A 21,997-nucleotide genomic window follows, 5' to 3' on the forward strand; every position below is an offset into this window, starting at 1 on the left:
AGTTTGCTCGCCAACGGTCACGGACGCGCCCTTATGAGCGACGCACCCCCCTCCCCTTCCCCGGGGTGCATGCTCCTTCACCCTAGGAAAGACGGGCGGGGCGTTTCCTCTCGGCTTGAGGAGCAATCGACGGCATGCCCGCACGCAGACTGATGTCATCGCATGCGTGCCAAGGAGGTGGCCGGCTTGTTTCATCTCTGCTTCAGCCGCGTTTGTCGCCAGCGCTCGCGCGCTTTTTCCCGCAACATGCGATGCGCGGGACGATGTTATCGATTTGGACTTTATACGGAACATGACGGCGACGGCAAAAACTCGCCGAAAGTGTCCATATAATTTCTATGGGGGCGCTATGTGAAAACATCGCCTTAATTACGTCTCTTTCTTCAACTCTAAACGTCTAAACCAAATTCAACCTACTATATCGTGAGGGTAACGCCTCTCTCTTTAAAATAGATCTTAATTCCCTTTCAGGTTGCGGTAAGTCTTCGGCACTACCAGGGGCAGCTGGTCCTGCTCGACGCGGTGACTGGCCTTGGCACGTGATGCTGCTAAGGTTCGGCAAGCACGTCTGTGACGGGACGCTAGTCGCCGAAAAGTGGGTTCTCACCACTGGAAACTGCGTAGCGCATTGGTGAGTACTATTAAAACAAGGTTTCACATATGCTACGTTCACATGCATATGTGTAGAAAAGTTTCACATATGCGACGTCACATTGCGACGTCCAACAAATGCAAGTCATGTCAAGTCAGGGTGTGTGTAGTCGCGATCGTTCAAGATAACGGATAAAATGCTCACCATGCGTGTAACATTAGAAGACCAGATACTGTACAGTCACTTCACCTTCTCTGAGTATAATTACCTGCAGGAAGGTGAATAACATTTCTTGCGCGTCCACGTCGTGATTGCTTTTGTAGGGCGCACTCTTCCTCGACATCAATCATCAAGTTGAACAAACAACGCATCAAAAGGACGGCATACACTGAGAACCATTTTTATTCCATTTTCACGTATGCTACATAAAAAAGACCAGTGGCACAGAAAAACGAAAACAATACTCAAACAACCAACTACTTTACGCAGGCTCAAATTTGGGTAGCGTAATGCACTGTGATGTAAATAGCGCCCTCGGACACATAAGTCAACTTCACTCTAACAAAAAATTACTACTCTTTTTAGTGAGCCTTGACGTGACAAAACTCTCTTTAAAGGTACTTGGTGAAGAAGTAGAGACACAGTTTTAAGACATCGCAGAAGGGACAGTTTCTTTTGTTTCTTAAGCATGCAGTGTTAAATCCACGCAGCGGAGCCACATATAGAATATTTTCGTTCAGCTTAAAGCTTTCATCGCCGAGCATCCGCAAGGCAGCCCCGCCGCAATGGCGATTATCATGACGAGTCAACACAGTTCGCTGGGTTTGTGAGCTCTGCGTCCTACGTGCAGCCGAAACCACTGTCGGAGACAATCGACGGCACCTCACTCATCGTTTATGTGCACCATGTACAACTGACAGCAGACAAAAGATCTGCTGCTAGTACGTCACGAGTGGCTGTCTGCACGTGACATTGACACGTCACTGTGAAACTGCACCGTCCATACTGAAACCAGAAGCAGCTTTTTAATGTAGCTGTATTCAATATATGTTCAATGCGTTTCAAGGCACCACGACACTTTTTTAGGGTTCTCTACACCATCGTTCTTATTTAGGCCTTTAACTTTCATTTAGAGAGTCGCGCCTCGTCCGACTCTCTGATGAGAGTATAACGATCTCTCCCAGAAGAGATTAACGTGCATCTTTAAAGTGATCCAAACAAGACAGAAGTTCAGGGGAAGGCTTGACAAATCGTTGAACAGGGAATTTCGGTCGAGCCAATGTTTCGACGAGTGCACTCGTGTTCGTCAAGGCCTCGGGGAAGACACGTTGCTGCCCTGATGGAGTCCATTTCAAGAAATGTTGGCTCGAATCCCTGATTTGTCATCTAGAATAATATGTGCGGCGAGTCAGTACTGATCAGCGTGAGTAATAGGCAATCTCTTTCAGAGTGTTGTTTATGTACTTGAAATGTTTCACTAATCTCACGAGCTCGTTCCTCGAAGTATCGTCCTCGATCGTGCATTTATCAAGAAATAGCACGTAAGTAACATCTTTTGCATGAATCAACCAAGTGACTTGCGACTTAACCCCTAATCGAGGACACATGCATTCGCAAGCGGTCGTTACACAATGGCCTGTTTGCCCAACGTAGCAATGTCCACATAAAAATGGCATCTTTTAGACAATGACACCAGTCACAAGAAGCACCACACGTGTTTCTGTTCACCTACATGACAGAGGTTTAGGGGAAGATGGCGGCTGGAAATGATTGAACAACGACTGTCAACGTTTTGACTAGTCTTCGTCACGGCAGCAACTGCCTTCCTTGGCAGAATGCATATCTGGACGAGTTGCTCACTTTCCCTCAAACCCCAAAGGTTCAAGTGTCAAATAGGGTGATAAGGGGAAAACAAAGAAAAAAATTACACCATCTCCAACTAAAGGGAACCATAAGGGGATGCGAAGCAGCATTGGGGGTGCACCCCAAGTTTCCGTTTACGTTCACTCGGCGTTTCCGTTAGTGTGCGCGGTTTGTATTTAGTGTTTGTGTTAGCGAGCCCTGCGCTGCTGCTGCTCCGCGACGATCTCGATCTCGGCAGAGGTTGGAGTGCTCCTGCAACTGGCGCTGACGTTGACGTTACAACTCATCTGAACGGGAGCTAAGCGAGAATGACGCCGGCGTTGACGTTACAACTCATCTGAACGGGAGCGAAGCGAGAATGACGGAAGGCGACCGAGCGCACGCGCTTATATACACATGAAATGGGGGAAGGAGAGGAGAGAATGGGTTACAGGCTGTATTTGGCTGCGGCGCGGCTGCATCATGTGGGAGGAGAGGCTGCGCCGCGGCTGCAGCGCGAGGGAGGAGAGGGGGGAAGGCGACCGAACACCTGCGTAAAGGAGGAGAGCGAAAGAGAGTAGGCGCATGCGCAGTGGAGCGCGGACGCCACCACCGCCACCGGACACATCCCCGAGCAAAAGCTGCTTCGCATCTAAAACACGATGGCGCCTTGTCATGTATGTCAAGATGTAGTACGTGAACGAAAGGAATTTTTTTCGAGGGCCTCGTTTCTTTGTTGCACACAACAAAATAAATCCAATACACAACTATAGTGCCCTGTCTAGTGTCACGCAAATCAAAAGCAAACTATCATTACCGTCGTTAAGTACCCGCCGTAATATTGCATTGCTGTCATTGTTCCATGAGGTCACTCACTCTGACGAATTATCACTACCCTGTTTGAATCATCAAGTCTACACATCGCGAACATTGCACAACACTTTCAGTTACGCCCGCCTATATGGTGCGACGCAATCATTTAATTCTTCTCCACTACCTCGCGTTATCCGTCTCTTTAACAGCTTACCAGACAACATTGCTTCACTTAGAGACCATGACGCTTTTTGTCTTCACTTGAACAAACATTTTTCCACACACTTCGCTTAGTATCCTTAATTTTTTTATTTGTATAACTTCTTTTTTGATAAGCTATTGCAAAGGTGCTTTTCAAACTGGTGGCATCTGTCTTTTCATACCACTGTCACACATGTTTTGTTTTTTACAATGACGCAATTGTATGGTGGCTGTTATATTGTGTATTGTGGCTGTAATTCGTATTATAATACTCCTACGCAATACTTACTATGTCTCGCACAAATAATTTTTTTCTTCCTCCTTTGCACGTATAGTTATCTGTTAATCTCTTTTCTACATGTTATTTTATTCTACTGCCCTGTAATTTGTACTCTGTGAAAACCTGCATATACAATGTATTGAATTGTACTGTATGCCCTCCTCACCCTATGCCTCTTACGGGGCCTGTGAGGTATTCTCAAATAAATAAATAAATAAATAAATAAATAAATAAAGTACAGTGAACATAAATTGTTGTCTTTAACTGTGGCGAGGAATTTATCACGTTAATTAGAATGAATTAAAATGGACGAAAAATGACCCTTTGCGTCGGTGGAACCAACAACTTTCGAATTAAGCGCCGTGGCTCAACTGGTAGAGCAAAACTGTGGGTTCGGATGCGGAAAGGGTCCCCTATACTTCATTTCAATTTACGCCACTGCACTACACTTAATGCTTTCCCTCGCTTATTGTCTGTGGGACGGTTTGGTTGTGCGTGACATGCATGTCATGCTATTCAGCCCATGACCAATATTTCATGTTAGTGATGTCACGTCACGGCAATTTTGGCGTATATGAAGTAAAGTGAACGACCACGAGCGCACCGACATCTTGTTATGTAAGGAGACATTGACTCAAGGGCTTGTTTCTTTGTTAGGCGAACCTGATAAAACCAACAGACAATGCAACAACTTACCGGGGGCAAGTTGTTTATAGATGCGAAGCATCTCTTGCTCGGGGGTATGTCCCGCGGCGTTGGCCTGGTAGTCCGCATTCACACTACGCATGCGCAACACTCCTCCTTTCCTATCTCCAACAGCTGCGCGCTACGCTCTCCACTACTCTACCAGCACCTGCTTGCGCTTCTCCTGCGTTCTCGCTTCTGCTCTTGCGGCACATGCACTACTCTCCTCCTCTAGTCTCCTCTCCTTCAAGTGGTAGAGTGCTGCGCGCGTTCAGTCCAGCTATTGCTTCGGTTGACTCCTCTGAAATGCGGGCTCGACATGCCGAAATTCTCTCCTGCGCAGCGCCGCGATGAGCGCCAGCGCATGCGCGTCCCCTCCCCCTCTCTCTGCTCTCCTACGCTGCCCCCTCTCGCGCGCCTGTCGACCGCGTTCCCCGCTCACCCCGTGAGAATTAACGGCCAGGTTAGAGGGAAGCCACGACGCGCGTACTGTTCTTATTCGCGTTCCACGACGCGAGGTCGGTAGCATGCCCAACGAACGCCAACGGAACGCGATCGTGCAAGTGCTCCGACTTCGCATCACCTCATGGTCCCCTTTAGCGAGAGATGGTGTAATTTTTATCCACTTTGCATATCTTCATGATATTACAAACTAGTGCGTTAGAAGGGACAGCAGATCAGAGCGGCGGATCACGGATAATGTCTAATACAGCGATTGTCCGGTGTGCTTCTTCGTCCTTTGCATTTTTTGTTGCCCTTATGACGAAAAACTAAGGGGCGAAATTTATACCATAAACAGAAGTACGCATGAATAAGTTGTATTACATGGTCAGGTCATTCACGCGAATCCTTTTGATCTGCTTTTTCTCCCTTTCATAACCGATTAAGTTTTCCGTGCTACATGATTATTTCTCTGCTATCTAGCTCTTTCTACATTTCTGCTTGAAACAAGGAAATTTTACGGGCCTGTTTCTTTGTTTGACGCAACCTTAATGAAAACCAGCAGACAACGAAACCAAGGATGGTGTAGGGGACGTTAATTGTACAGCTTTAAGTGCATTTTAGTGATTGCGATATAGACTCGAAAGTAATATGGACCAAAACACAACTTAACGCTGGCAGGCACCGAACCTGCAAGCACTGAATAACGCGTCCGATGGTCCACCTATGACCTACGGCGGCGGTCGTCCTCTCGTCCACTTTCTCGAGTACTGATGCGCATTAATAGCGAGGTTCTCGTTCCGGCAGGCTTCCTGCCTTCAGTTAGTGTAAGACGGCTATTTGGTTAGCTCTCCGCTAGTTACAAAAATGATCACGTGGTACGTGACGCCAGCTGGCAAAAAAAGACTGTTCCGCACTGCCGTCATGGCTACGAGTGGCGCCGACTAATACTGCTAGGTTTACATGCAAATACCCGATAAATTGGGCAAGAGGACAACCGCTGCCGTATAGCTCAATTGGTAGAACATCGGACGCGTTATCCGAAGGTTGCCGTTCGGTGCCTGCAGGCAGCAAGGTGTCTTTTCATCCCCTTTATTTCAATGAAGGAAAGAAGGAGACTTTTAAGGGCTCGTTTTTCTTTGTTAGACACAATATTTATGAGAACTAAGAAACAATAATGCCAAAGAAAATACAGGGGGTGTTATTTCTAGTAATTAGGATATAAATGTGAAGACAGTAATGTGGACGAAAAGATAACTTGCCGTCGGCAGGGACCGAACCTGCGAACTTCGAATAACGCGTCCGATGCTCTACCACTGAGCTACGGCGGCAGTCATCCTCTCGTCCGCTTTATGGGATATATATGTACATTTAAACCTAGGAGTGTTAGTCAGCGCCGATCGCAGCCATGGCGGCGAGTGTGGAACACTTTTTTTTTGCCTGTTGGCGTCACGTAGCACGTGATCTTTTTACGAGCCGGCAGCTGACCAATAATCCCTCACATACTTCCTGAAGGCATCAAGTCTGCCAGATTGAGACCCTCGCTATGAATGAAGGAAAGTGAAATTACTACATCGCAGGTTTGGTCCCTGCCGACGGCAAGTTCTCTTTTCGTCCACATTACTTTCTTCACATTTATATCCTAATTACTAGAAATAACACCCCCTTTACTTTCCTTGGCATTATTATCTATCTATCTATCTATCTATCTATCTATCTATCTATCTATCTATCTATCTATCTATCTATCTATCTATCTATCTATCTATCTATCTATCTGTCTGTCTGTCTGTCTGTCTGTCTGTCTGTCTGTCTGTCTGTCTGTCTGTCTGTCTGTCTGTCTGTCTATCTATCTATCTATCTATCTATCTATCTATCTATCTATCTATCTATCTATCTATCTATCTATCTATCTATCTATCTATCTATCTATCTATCTATCTATCTATCTATCTATCTGTCTGTCTGTCTGTCTGTCTGTCTGTCTGTCTGTCTGTCTGTCTGTCTGTCTGTCTAGCTATCTAACACCGTTTGAATAGCGACCGCCTCCAGATGCGTTCTCAGATGGAGTTGCCTGCAGGCAACACTCCCATCAAACCCACATAATGACCACACCGCCGGACGAAGAACTGTATCGTCAGTTTTCCTGCGGAATATGGCATATTGTCTGATGAAGGTTGTGTGTGAGGTTTCAGGTGTGTTTTAAATGTGAAACATTTCTCAGTAAACGACAGGCACTTTTAGAGTTTCTATCTATCTATCTATCTATCTATCTATCTATCTATCTATCTATCTATCTATCTATCTATCTATCTATCTATCTATCTATCTATCTATCTATCTATCTATCTATCTATCTATCTATCTATCTATCTGAGTGCTGTCGAATCGCCTCCTTAACTTGGTGTACACTAAAACTGGCAGGGGAGGGTGAGAGGATTTGACTAATGTGATTGTCTGGTCATGACATGAATATTGTGAAAATCCTGTTGCGTACGTCGTCAAACCCTTTCTTCCAGACACGTGTGGCATATACCCGTTTACCACGGTGGTATACGGGTATGCGCCACAGGTGATTGACAGTTTATATCTACCTAGCAACGGAGAGAACAGGCATTGGCAATTTAAATACGAGAACGTTAAGAAAAGCCCACATCGGCAGCGCTGACCCGACGAATGCAAATAATAAAAATTAGGATCCCAGCAGGAATTGGACCAAAGCATTCTGTGTGGCAGTCAGGTATTCTACCACAGAGTCACGCCAGGTCTATAAAGTGCTTTGGAAAAACATCCTATGCCGACTTATTGTCGGTGCAACGTCAGTTGTGATTGTAGTTTTGGGTATCTAATAGACCTTGTTCAAGCACACGAGCACCACCAAGGGGCGCGCAAGCGCTCATGGGAAATGTTTGCACCCCGCAGAAACCGCCGCGATGAGCGCGCGGGCCTCGCGCTGTAGTTTTCCGCTTGCGCCGTGTCAGGACTTCTTAGACACAGTGAATTTGGCAAGGTGCAACATGTTACTGCGCAATTCAATCACGAACGTCAGTGTTTAGCTGCCACGGCCTCTCGACGATTTCCATCTGTTCCACTGTTGGACCAGTTGAGCGACTCCGAGGCGTCACCTTTTATTATTTTTTTTGGCGCCAGTGCGCCTTACGACATAAATGAAAAAAAAAATACAACTCGGTTGCCTATGAAGTGCAGTAGCGGTCTATGATTCGCGGATGCATTTGGAATCAACGTCCATCGACACTGTCGACGAGTGCAGTGTGAGGTTCTGATATGTAAAGAGTGCACTAGAAAGTGTAGTCGGCATTTGGCGAAATGAGACACATTCATTGCGTCTCTTGCACCATATATATAACGAACGATAAGTGCCTACTAACCTTCGTTGGTGCTATAACTGCAGGTTGGAATAATACTGAGAGCGAAAAAAGAAAGGAGCAGTACAAGGAAGGAAATGCACAAATCAGCGCTCACACACAACTGAAAGTTTATTGCACGCGTGAAAAAACGCATATACACAAAAAAGCCACAGTTTCTCCGCAACGGCGAAGGAATGAATGCGCTAGCAACAAACTGGAATGTAACGCGAAGAACGGAAAGCAGCTCAAAATTGCCAGCGCGTCACTCGAGCCCAAAGGACGCACGAAAAGAAGGCACACAGGCCGAGCGCGAACTATTATGCGTCACAGCTTGATACTTAAAGCGCACTGCTGAAACATAAAGCAGGACGCACGAAACGAACCAACAGGTATACACAGGACGAGCGCGAACTAAATGTCGCAGTTGTTACTTATTTCTGTTTGAACAGCGCGCTCCTGTCGCAAGCGCGGCCGCTGCAGCGAGCGAAGTGACCGTACGCTCTGTGACTTCAGCACGGACATCGCGGGGAAAGCACAAGACATAGAACCCCCCGCTCTACCCCGCGCCCGCCCCCCTTCTTTCCTTGTGATAAGCACACGAAGGCGACCACGCCCTGTAGGGCAAAGAGCATCGGCGTTCGCGGGAGTGGAACGCCGACCTTTAAAGTCCAGCTCTCAGCGTGCTGCTTGCGCCATCTCGCTGGTAATGAAGAACCGCTTATAAGCGCCTGCCGTCTCTGAGTCCGGCCAGCGGTAAAGGGTGTGTATATAACGCTCGCCATTAGCTGCGTTGAAGATCTGCGCTTCGTGGCGTAGTGGCCAGCGCCACGCGCTGCCGAGCGAGAGGTGCCTGGTTCGATTCCGCGTTTCGGAAGCATTTTTCTGAATTATCTTTCTTTGGGGCTTATATATATATATACATACTTATACATATACGGCGCATGACGGCGGCGGCGACGGGGACGGACAAGAACGAGCCTAGACTGTCCATATAATTGCTATCGCAATAAAATGGGAGTGCGTCGCGCGTGTCATAAAGAGGCGCAAAAAGTCAAACAATCAAGGCGCGTGTTACAGGCGATTAATAAAGTTGTATTCCTTGTCTTGTAATGACTGATAAGGTTGAGTGCCACAAAGCGTGGCGTTATCTGTGACATGATATGCCTCCGAAATTTCTCGCATTGTCTGATTAGGTTGATGGTACAAACTTACTGTGCTTTCGAAGATGGGATTACATTTTCATGACTGACATAGCGATGCGAGATGAGACAACTCCATTCAGTGAATTTCGATGCTCGCTGAGGTGCGTAGTAATACATCGTCCAGTCCGGCAGATGTACATGTGGACACAAGAAAGAGACATTTGCGGTTAACTCCTACACAATTTACAAAACAATTGGCATGCCTCTGACCGCATTTTTCTTTGCCCGCCGCAGTGCCTTGCGACCTTAAGGCAGGTCACCACCTTCAAAAACGAATTTTCTTGAAAAAAGAACTGATTTTTTTGAATTCGACATTTTCAAGCTCCTTGTCTATTCAAGAATATTTAGCGAAAAGAATTATGCAGTTATCTTGAGCCGTTCGAAAGTTATGACCATTTTTCCAACATCTCTAAGACGCATTCGAAACCGAAACTGAAGGTTTCTGATTCCACAACACCTGCCATGTCGTCATAAATGTTTTTCCTTATACATATTCCACAATGCTAAGTGTCTAAGTACATTCTAAAGCTTGTGGGGCATGATGCTTTCGATTTATTTGAAAATTTCTACTACACGGCTGCGGCACTCAGTTGTTTAGGTTGTGCGCGTTTTCGCTCGGCTGTCTGTGCTTTTTCGTACACCACCAGTGGCGTAACTAGATAGGACGGCGCCCATGGTAAAAATATTTCCGCGCCCTTCATGATGGTCATAATAGTGATTATTATTATTATTATTATTATTATTATTATTATTATTATTATTATTATTATTATTATTATTATTATTATTATTATTATTATTATTATATTGAATTCTTAGAAAAAAGCGCCCATGACAGGCCAGCTGAGTTTTGGAAGTATGTACGTAAACGGTCTAGCAAAAGCGGAGAGTCCTTCAGACTACTGGACTCAAATGGGGTAGAAGTTCATGCCGTCGCTGACTGTTTTGCCACGCATTTCTCATCCGTTTATAAGGGCTCAGACTCTAGCACTGATATCAGACAACATCCCAAGGCAGTTAGCTCATCCAGTGCTTTGTCGCTGGATGAAAATGTTATCTGCGAATGCATTAAGCACTTAAAACCATCATTATCATGTGGCCCAGATGGCATCCCCTCCGCCATACTAAAAGCTTATGGTAGTATATTTGTCCCAGTACTGACTACGATATATAATAACTCCCTGGACACTTCCACATTTCCTAGCATGTGGAAAACTGCTCGTGTTTTTCCAGCATTTAAGTCGAGCTCTAAAACAGATGCTTCTAATTATCGCCCGATTTCTCTACTATGTGCCACATCAAAGATCTTCGAGCTGGCTCTTCACAACATATTGTCTTTTAGTGTGAAAAACTCATTGATTCTGAATCAACATCGTTTTCTCGCTGGCCGCTCAACTACCACAAATCTCGCTAGTTTCATGACGCAGATCTCCACACCTATTTCTCAGAGAGGACAGGTAATTTACTGTGACCTGAGCAAGGCTTTTGACGTAGTCAGCCACAAACTGATTATGGTTAAACTTGCCCACTTTGATGTTGACTTGTCGGTTGTGAATCTCCTGCAGAGCTATCTGCTCAATAGATATTGTTATGTAGCCGTAAATGGCCAAACGTCTTCTTTGTATAAAGTGACTAGTGCGGTCCCTCAAGGGTCGGTATTAGGCCCACTCCTATTTTTAATTTACGTTAATGATGTTTCTTTTGCCATTCGTAATTCTTCTTTCCTCTTGTATGCCGATGACATCAAGGTTCTTAAGGAAATTCATTCAGTTAACGACTGTCGCTTGCTGCAGTCAGACTTGCGCTCTTTTTCCGAATGGTGCAATGGTAATAACCTTTCTCTGAATACCTCGAAGACAAAATTCATGCCTATCACTCGCAAAACATCTAGCGTGTGATTTCAATACTCTGTCAATTCTGTGTCCTTATGCAAGGTTTATGAGATCAGCTGATCTTGGTGTTGTTGTTGACGGCGCGTTAAACTTTTCTGCTCACGTTAAGCGTGCTGCTATGCGGGGCCTTCGTTCTCTCGGATGTGTTTGTAGAATATCTCGAGAATTCAGGTCTCCCATGGCCCTCCACAAATTGTACACGGCAATATGTCTTCCACAACTTGAGTATGCGTCCGTGATATGGAATGGCATTGCTCAATCCAGCGGTAACACCATTGAACGAGTCCAGAGAAAATTCCTCAGCGATATAACCATCGCTTTGCTAAAAATGACTCTGGATCTCGTTCAAATACTGCTGAATTATTATCACTGCCATCACTTCACTGCCGACGAAATCGTTCTGATCTTTTATTTCTTTACAAGCTTGTCCACGGTATCATATCCTGCCCTGTACTTCTCAATTGTGTTAATTTTCGAATTCTGTGTAAGTTAACCAGAGAGAACAGACCGCTTCATGTACCCGCCTGCTTCTTCCCACACTCTACCGTTCACAGGATACAAAGTCTCTAAAATGTTAATTTTCTTGATCTTGACGTTTTTCATAGTCCACAATCACTGTTTTTATCCGAGCTTTGCACTGTTTTGACATAGTGTGGCACAATGTACAAAGTCTTCCCTTCTCAGTATTTCCGCATAGTTATATATATGCAATCAAATTTTTTATTCCCCGTCAATATTTGTCGTGTTGTCTTATTTTACTCCTCCCCTTTTGTGTTCATTTCTCTTTGTCTACGTGTTTTTGCTCTTTTTATTTCTGTAAACTGTCTGTATTGCATTGTTTATTTTTATTGTTTTTTTTTTCGTGCGCCTGCACAAAGACCTTACGGTTGTTCCTGGGCACGTTAAATAAATAATTGATTGATTGATTGATTGATTGATTGATTGATTGATTGATTGATTGATTGTTATTATTATTTATGTGAAAAAAAGCCATCTGGCTGTTCTGGGCAAGCGAATGAGCGGTTACTTGATTGATTGTTCACTACAGTGGACTAAAGCCGTCTTGAACATCCTCACATCGTATGACACTCCAGAAGTCCACATGGTTAGAAAAAAAATTACACCATCTCCCGCTAAAGGGGACCACGAGGCGATGCGAAGCCGGAGCAGTTGCACGATCGCGTTCCGTTGGCGTTCGCTGGGCATGCTACCGACCTCGCGTCGTGGAACGCGAAGAGGAACACTACGCCCGTCGTGTCTTCCCTCTAGCCTGGCAGTTAATTCTCACAGGGCGTGCGGGGAACGACGACAGGCGCGCGAGAGAGAGGCAACGTAGGAGAGGAGAGAGAGGGGGAGGGGACGCGCATGCGCTGGCCCTCATCGCGGCGCTGCGCAGGAGAGAATTTCGGCATGTCGACCCCGCATTTCAGAGGAGCCAATTGAGGCAAGCGCTGGACTGAACGCACGCAGCGCTCTGCCATTTGAAGGAGAGGAGACTAGAGGAGGAGAGTAGCGTATGCGCCGTGAGAGCAGAAGCGAGAACGCAGGAGAAGCGCACGCAGGTGCTGGTAGAGAAGTGGAGAGAGTACCGCGCAGCTGTTGGAGAGAGGGAAGCAGGAGAGTCGCGCATGCGTAGTGTGAATACGGACTACGCTACGTGCGGATGACCACGCCGCGTTACATACCCCCGAGCAAGAGATACTGCGCATCTAAAAAATTAAAGAAGAAATGGACCTTGCCGCTGTCCCGTTGTCTCGCTTTGCATGAAAAGTTCGTAGATTACATACAACCACACAAAAGGGATCGAAGAAGTAGGCATGTAACACCTCTTATCGTTGTTGGCTACATAACCATGAAATGTATTGTTCAAAATGATTTATTGCGTACATCAAATCTGCATACTGTGCCTACATTTTCTTTATCAATGCTAATGATGCATTCAGAAATTCGTTCAGGCAAACCCTGTTGTCGCATATATTATTGCCTTTTGCGGCGCCAGTGCTCCTTTTGATTGTGAACAATGGTTGCCAAGGAAAGCGCGTTCTTTATATTTGACATGGCGCACGCGCATTAAGAAAGGAGCTGTCGCTCTCCGGTCACACATTTCCACCCCCCGTCGGTTGCAGTCTAGACCAGGGGTCTCAAACACGCGGCCTGCGGACCTCTCGCTAGCGAACAGCGGCCCGCACGTGACTGTCTTCGTCGCATGTTTTATTATTATTATTTTCTTAATAAGTGCGGTCATGAGCTACACAGGCATGACTTGTATAAAGCATTTTCGTCTTGAGAGAACCCCTGCGATCAACATGTGTTGATACATAACCGTGAAACAAAACTATATTTCAGAATCGTCGTCTAGATTTTAGTCATTTTGGAGGTCGATATATGTTGTTGGAATTGCGGAGCCAAGTCGCCTTCAGAAATGACCCATATATGAGATAGGGGAAAGTCATTTCAAATGGCAACATTACCCACTTGAAACATTAGCCTTTTTTTGTGTGTGTTTTGTGCCTCATGCAGAGTCTATATCGACCAGATGACGCTAATATCATCTCATGTAGCCACCATAACCCGTTGACATGAAACATCAAAAGCAAAATCTTGAACTCTATTCGCAGAAAATGAATTGTCATTGTAGCTTACCGCCTCACTGAAGTGAAGTCGATGTTCGTGATCCGCCTTCTCCCCCGAGGTAGTGGGTAAAAGATGAGCGTATAGATCTTTTTCTGGTGTAACTTTCCTGCCTGGGCGTCCGATACGCACAGTCAGTTAGTAAGTTTAAAGGGACGCTAACGAGAAATATGGAGTTGAGGTGGAATGAGCAGGGGTGTTGAAGAATGCGTGCAAGTTGGGTGTGAAAAGATAAGCTATTAGTGGAGATAAGGCCATAAGCGAAGACCGAATATCCCTTACTCAATTTCTCTCGCCCCACACTCAGTGCTGAAGCGATGTCGTCACGAATCTGATTGCTCTCAGCGAGTAAGAAAGCTCCATCACACGTCTTCACGCGAGCAATTGGCCGCTGCTTGGCCGCGGTGCAGTGAAGCTATGGCTTTCATGATTGCCGCGATAGATGTGGTTGCAGACCTCGCAGCAAAGATCTCAACATGGAAGCACGAATGCATTTCAGTGAGTCTACAATGATCCCCCGTGCTCTCGCAGCGGCGGCAGCCGCTCTTTCTGCGTAGGAAGCCTGTCTCCAGCCGACGGAAAGCGAAGCGTCGTGTTCGTCGACGGCATGCGAGGCGTCCGATTGCCAAATACTGCCTATGTTCTCGCGTATTTATTTTTTCGTTTTTAAATGCGAAGCATTTCTTAGCGAACTTCTGCGACTTTGAGCGTATCTATCTATCTATCTATCTATCTATCTATCTATCTATCTATCTATCTATCTATCTATCTATCTATCTAGCCGCCTACGACTTTGTGTTCTCCTGGTCGCTTGGTTAATCGAATGTACAGCAAAATTGGTATGGCGTAACATGACTGTATGACAAACATAAATGACAAGTTATAACATGAAAATCATGACACGCATGTCATGTACAGCATGGTTTACGTGCCACGCTCATGGTGCGCTGGCGGCCGTTTCGCTAGCTTGATATACACCAACATTGGTATCTTGCGACGTGACTGTGTGACGAACATAAATGACACAAGTTAACATGAAAATCATGACACGCATGTCATGTACAGCATGACTTACGTGCTACGCTCATGGTGCGCTGGCGGCCGTTTCGCTAGCTCGATCTACCCCGAAATTGGTATTGCGCGACGTGACTGTGTGACGAACATAAAAACACGAGTTAACATGAACATCATGACACGCATGTCATGTACAGCATGACTTACGTGCCACGCTCATGGGGCGCTGGCGGCCGTTTCGCCAGCTTGATCTATCCCGAAATTGGTATTGTGCGACGTGACTGTGTGACGAACATAAAAACACGAGTTAACATGAAAATCATTACACGCATGTCATGTACAGCATAACTTACGTGCCACGCTCATGGAGCGCTGGCGGACGTTTCGCATGCTTGATATACACCAAAATTGGTATCTTCCGACGTGACTGTGCGACGCATATAAATAACAGGAGTTAACATGAAAATCATGACACGCATGTCATGTACAGCATGACTTATGTGCCACGCTCATGGGGCGCTGGCGGACGTTTCGCAAGCTTGATATACACCAAAATTGGTATCTTCCGACGTGACTGTGCGACGCATATAAATAACAGGAGTTAACATGAAAATCATGACACGCATGTAATGTACAGCATGACTTACGTGCCGCGCTCATGGGGCGCTGGCGGACGTTTCGCAAGCTTGATATACACCAAAATTGGTATCTTCCGACGTGACTGTGCGACGCATATAAATAACAGGAGTTAACATGAAAATCATGACACGCATGTCATGTACAGCATGACTTACGTGCCACGCTCATGGTGCGCTGGCGGCCGTTGCGATAGCTTGATCTACCCAGAAATTGGTATTGAGCGACGTGACTGTGTGACGAACATAAAAACACGAGTTAACATGAACATCATGACACGCATGTCATGTACAGCATGACTTATGTGCCACGCTCATGGAGCGCTGGCGGACGTTTCGCAAGCTTGATATACACCAAAATTGGTATCTTCCGACGTGACTGTGCGTCGCATATAAATAACAGGAGTTAACATGAAAATCATGACACGCATGTCATGTACAGCATGACTTACGTGCCACGCTCATGGAGCGCTGGCGGACGTTTCGCAAGCTTGATATACACCAAAATTGGTATCTTCCGACGTGACTGTGCGACGCATATAAATAACAGGAGTTAACATGAAAATCATGACACGCATGTCATGTACAGCATGACTTACGTGCCACGCTCATGGAGCGCTGGCGGACGTTTCGCAAGCTTGATATACACCAAAATTGGTATCTTCCGACGTGACTGTGCGACGCATATAAATAACAGGAGTTAACATGAAAATCATGACACGCATGTCATGTACAGCATGACTTACGTGCCACGCTCATGGTGCGCTGGCGGCCGTTTCGATAGCTTGATCTACCCCGAAATTGGTATTGAGCGACGTGACTGTGTGACGAACATAAAAACACGAGTTACCATGAACATCATGACACGCATGTCATGTACAGCATGACTTACGTGCCACGCTCATGGAGCGCTGGCGGACGTTTCGCAAGCTTGATATACACCAAAATTGGTATCTTCCGACGTGACTGTGCGACGCATATAAATAACAGGTGTTAACATGAAAATCATGACACGCATGTCATGTACAGCATGACTTACGTGCCACGCTCATGGAGCGCTGGCGGACGTTTCGCAAGCTTGATATACACCAAAATTGGTATCTTCCGACGTGACTGTGTGACGAACATAAAAACACGAGTTAACATGAACATCATGACACGCATGTCATGTACAGCATGACTTACGTGCCACGCTCATGGGGCGCTGGCGGCCGTTTCGCTAGCTTGATCTATCCCGAAATTGGTATTGTGTGACGTGACTGTGTGACGAACATAAAAACACGAGTTAACATGAAAATCATGACACGCATGTCATGTACAGCATGACTTACGTGCCACGCTCATGGAGCGCTGGCGGACGTTTCGCAAGCTTGATATACACCAAAATTGGTATCTTCCGACGTGACTGTGCGACGCATATAAATAACAGGAGTTAACATGAAAATTATGACACGCATGTCATGTACAGCATGACTTACGTGCCACGCTCATGGGGCGCTGGCGGCCGTTTCGATAGCTTGATCTACCCCGAAATTGGTATTGCGCGACGTGACTGTGTGACGAACATAAATAACACGAGTGAACATGAAAGTCGTGACAGACATGTCATGTACAGCATGACTTACGTACCACGCTCATGGTGCGCTGGCGGCCGTTTCGCTAGCTTGATCTACCCCGAAGTTGGTATTGCGCGACGTTACTGTGTGACGAACATAAATAATAGGAGTTAACATGAAAACCATGACAGGCATTTTCCTTCGTGACATACAAGACGATGTATGCAGCTCTTTGCTGGCTGCTTCGCATTACATCGATTCCCACAATGCGTGGGATCTGCCGGCTTTTTTATTAATGACGTTTTCCTTTTGGAGAACTCGAGCAGAGGCGCCACGCCATGAAGAGAGGTAGCGCAGGGCCATACAGGGCCACTCAATCCGACCGTGGAATGCGGCATGCATCCTAAGAGCAGGAGGGAGGGTACGGAGAAATGTATCATGAGATCAAAACCATCGAAGCCCCATAGTTCTCTGTGGGACGGCGGCAGAACACGTGTGAAATCCGACGTAGAATTGCTGCGAGGCTCGCTCATATAAACTACGTCAACATCACTGGAGTCACACTACACCTGGCTGCTGTTATTGCCACCGCGCTCACCGGCACAAGCAAAATAACAAAACGAAACGAATGAGAAAGATATCAAGATGAATAGCTCTCGGCAAATCACGGCGGACTGTGTCTGATCACTACGAGAAACGTGTAGGGGCGTTAGTACATGTATATATCCTTCAGGTATTCGCAATTTTGTCGCTTGTTAACGCTCAGTTCACAGTAATAATGGCACGAATGGGATCGTAACAGCATAATTTGCCATTGCAGTTCTACTTACTGTATCTCTTTGGTGCTATTGTGCACGAGGCCCACCACTGGAGACGCGGGCGCTGCAGTCGACATCCTACAACATCACGATCGCGTGATGTCATCTTGCTTCACGGAACCTTGCTCTTAAGACGGAAAGCCGGCGGTCCGAGCGCGTTTGAGTTTGCGTCCTTGAGTTTCCCCCTTCAGTCAGCCTCGTTTCACAACCAGTTCGTGTGCACTGGCGTCTAGAAACAACAAGAGCTTGGAAAGCGTGACCAATGTTTTCGGTGATGCTGTGTGACACAATTAGTGCACCGCGCGCGCAAAAGGAGCAGGGTGTAATTTCACATTTACGGTTTTACTTCAAGGATAACGAACATCACGACGCATGGCTGTTAAAGCCGGCTTATAAAGGGCAATGAGCCAAAGTGCCGCGCATGTGTCTTCAGCAAACACTTGCGAGAAGGCCACTATGTCTCCACACTGTTAATTTGGTGAGCGAGTTCACGCGTGACGCCCACACCACCAAGTTTTCTCAAAAATTACTTCGGGGACGTCATTCCTCACAGTCAACCCCATCCTGCGCACGCTGATCGGGGAAACGTCGTGGGGAAGGTATCGATACACAGATAAAAATGAGGAGGGGTGACGCAATTTGATAGCAGAAAGCAGTCTGTCAACGAGTTTCTCATTTGAAAACGACAAGAAAGAAACCTTGCAGGAAAGCCCAGTTTTTTTTTTCATTTCATTATTTCAACCCGACGTTTGCCCATGGAAGCTCGTCGTGAGCTTGGAGGCTGACATGTCTGATGAGTTGGTAAAGAGCAGCTCGATCGCAACCCTTGAGCAACAAGACCGTGGGCAGCGCTTTCTCTTTCTGATTTCTGATACGGTTATTACGTGAGGAAGAACTAAGCTGTTTTGGACCGAAGAAGAATTAAAACATTTCAAGGTATAAGTTCCGTGGCGAAGCTAGAAAGAGGTTTGGGAGCCGGGTTGCCAGTGGTGGCTACTTTTCTCCAAATTGGCGAACTTGAGAGGCCCGTGGTGACCTAAAATTATGAATGGCGACATGGCGAATTTTTGGCGATTTTCGGCTTAGTTCTCCACTGAGTTATGCATCCTAAGCTCAGTGTTTTCCCAACGAATTAGCGCCAACATTCTCTGTATTTTTCTTGGTTTTAGACACACGAGTAGAATGTGCACATTACGCGTCATTCAGTATGTCCGTCCTGTAACTCATGTGTATCTCGTGAATTCATCTAGATGCAGGAGGTATTGGAACGTCCCCCAGCGACATTTTAGCAAAATGTAAGTCAGCTGACTGTCTTGCAAACCGCGAGGGGGCAGTGTTTGACTATAAGTTTATGGCTTTAGGTGCTTTAAACTTCTATAAAGTTTCGCTTCTGAAGGGGCTAGGCGACGGGTTGGCCGTGTGTTCCGACCATTTCTTCCGCGAAAGCTCCAACTGTTCTGAATAGCTTGGCGACTTATTCACTGTTTCAGTACCCCCAATTCAGCTCGTAAAGACTGTTTGGAATAGCGAAGAGAGGCGGATACGCGGCTATTTGTACAATAAAAAAATATTTATTGAATCATTTTTCACTGTTGTCGGTGAGCGTGTGCAATGAAAGCAAGTGCTATATTACATTTTACATCTTTGAAACGGGCGGCGCAAAAACTTGCCCAGACATAAATTCTTCTACAATAACATTTTACATTATTTACCTGTTCATTAATAACGCATCGGATTGACGCGTGTAGATATAAGCAAGAATAATATCTGGGGTTTAATGATTATGGGAGATGCCGTAGTGGAGGGCTCCGGAAATTTCGACCACCTGGCGTTCATTAACGTGCCGTGTAAATATAAGTGACTATAAGAAAGGGTCGGTGGCGTCTGGTATCATATTAGTTCACACTGAAAAGGTGTAAGACTCACTAATGATCGGCTCGTGTAAGAATTCTGTCGTGTTACCTTTAAGAAACCTTTTAATCCCTTTATTTCATATAAGCGTACGTAAAGCTGTCTACAAACAACGCTTTCATGGTTTTCGCCCAATGTTTACCACACGTTTACTTTTGAAACGAGCGGACAGGGAAGGATATCATGAGCGTTTCATTCATTCACCCTTGCGCCACCACGCACATCTTGCGGCTAGTAGGAAAAGCAGCACCATGCACTCCCATGGTGAAGCGGGCGATACTACTGGCATTGAGAAACGCCAATATAATTTAAGGGTCTTGGATGGTACTGTATTCTACGGGGTTATACATGAGTGGAAACTTTTTATTACTAGGTATGCCGCACATATCTAGAATGGTGACTTTTTTGGCGAAATTGTAAATAAATGGCGACTTTTGGCGACTTTTTTTTTGCTTGTTGTTTGGCGACATTTGCTCGAAACTCAGTGGCAACACTGTTTGGGACGTTCAACCTCCCACCGCCCCGATATTATTACATTTCGTATATGTATATGTAGACAAAAACATGCCAGATCACACATAAAGGGAAGTCAGAACCCCAGAAAAAAGGTTTTGTGTACGACCCTGGATAGGTACGTTCATGGTTAACATCATGCTTATGTGGAAACGGGCTTAAACCGACCTTTCTATCTTATTGCTTTTCATGGGCTTGGATATGAGCAAAAAAAAAAAGGGAGAAAACAAGAAGCATTCCGAATTCGTGGCGCAGAGACGTGCTCATGCAAGGGCTACAGAATATAGCGCAAGCCTTCACCTCCTCAAGAACAATTTCAAGACGGAAGATACGCTGGACCAGACGAAAAAAAGCAGTGCTGCTTACGCAGACAAAGCGCTGACAAATTGAATGTCGGAAGCCTCAGGCTTCCAGAAGATTGTGTTTCGCTTGTTGAAGGAAAGGAGCGCCATTTAACTAGTCAAAGGAGTCTCTAGCCTCACGAGTGGTACCAGGGGAGAAGACGGCGAGGAAGGGGGTGTAGAACAGTGTGGGGGCATGCCCCCACTGGTTTCGAACCTGTAGAGGGCGACCTTTCCATGAGGCGCGGGGCGCTAGCGCCCCGTTTGGGTTCTCAGGAAGTCTCCGAGCGCATGTCGGGAGGACTCGGCTGGGCGCCCCCTCCCAAGTGTCGCCCGGGGCACTTGTACCCCCCTGCCCCCCCCCCCCCCGCCCCCCTAGTTACGCCACTGTACACCACTTCGATCTCTCGGACTTAGTAGTGACCTTTCAAGGAGAAAGTTATAGGCCTAGTACGCCATGAAATATGGCAAAGTATAGGACAAAAAGAAGCATCAACGCACGGTATGGAGTCAATATACCAAGCACGGACCCGCTGTGGCGCACATAGATGAGAGTCAGCTGGAGATGCAAAATGAGCTAGAAAAAATTGGCCGCGTATCTACGTGCTTCGCTGCAAATGTCGTCTAAAGACGATAGAAGAGGCGCTGCGTGAGATATGGACGCCATCTGGCAATACGTCGGGAAACATGAGTGCTGCGTTTCGGGCTGGTAGTCCCGGCGCAGCGGCAGGCGAAGACCGGCGGTGACCAACGCGACCGGTGGGGACGCCGGCCAGCCCGAACACGCTGTTTGGCGCGATGCGCCGAAGGAGAAGAAACGTCCGCACTCAACGAGTACTCTCCACAAACTCTACTTACACGTCGCCTGGGTAAAGCAGGAATGCCATAGCGGCGCCCCCTGACATTCGTATAATGCAATACTGAACCGAAACCGAAACACAACATGGGCTTGTGCAGAGGGCGCGGAGGAAGACAAGTTTCAGCGCAGTCGTATTTTCAGCGCACCTTAAGAAACTAGGGTTGTAACATTGTAGGGCGAGTAGGGCCAGAAGGACCGTCACGACGAAAACCTGCCTCCTCAGTCGTATTCGCCTGGAACGTTGGTGCGGCTTCGCGTTCCCTCCTCCGCTCCTGGCCTTTCCACAAAGCTACTGCCTAAGTACGAAGGCCCCTACCACGTCCTACGTCAAGCATCCCCAGTTAACTATATGATTCAGCCTGTTCAATCATCTACGGACCGCCGTCGTCGCGGCCGCGAGACTG

The 21,997-nt window shown here is 46.5% G+C and overlaps 1 protein-coding gene across 1 annotated transcript in view; it reads left to right on the forward strand.

Moving 5' to 3' along the window:
* The first annotated feature begins 470 nt into the window (after positions 1-470).
* Positions 471-21,997, forward strand: part of LOC119381066 (prostasin-like) — a 48,855-nt gene continuing 27,328 nt past the window's right edge. The window contains exon 1 of the mRNA XM_037649054.2: positions 471-631. Within this exon, the coding sequence (XP_037504982.2) occupies positions 543-631 (89 nt within the window). The 5' untranslated portion in view covers positions 471-542. The remainder of the gene's footprint in view (positions 632-21,997) is intronic.

This window comes from Rhipicephalus sanguineus, chromosome 2 (genome assembly GCF_013339695.2).
Source record: "Rhipicephalus sanguineus isolate Rsan-2018 chromosome 2, BIME_Rsan_1.4, whole genome shotgun sequence".
Classification (NCBI taxonomy): Eukaryota; Metazoa; Arthropoda; class Arachnida; order Ixodida; family Ixodidae; genus Rhipicephalus; species Rhipicephalus sanguineus.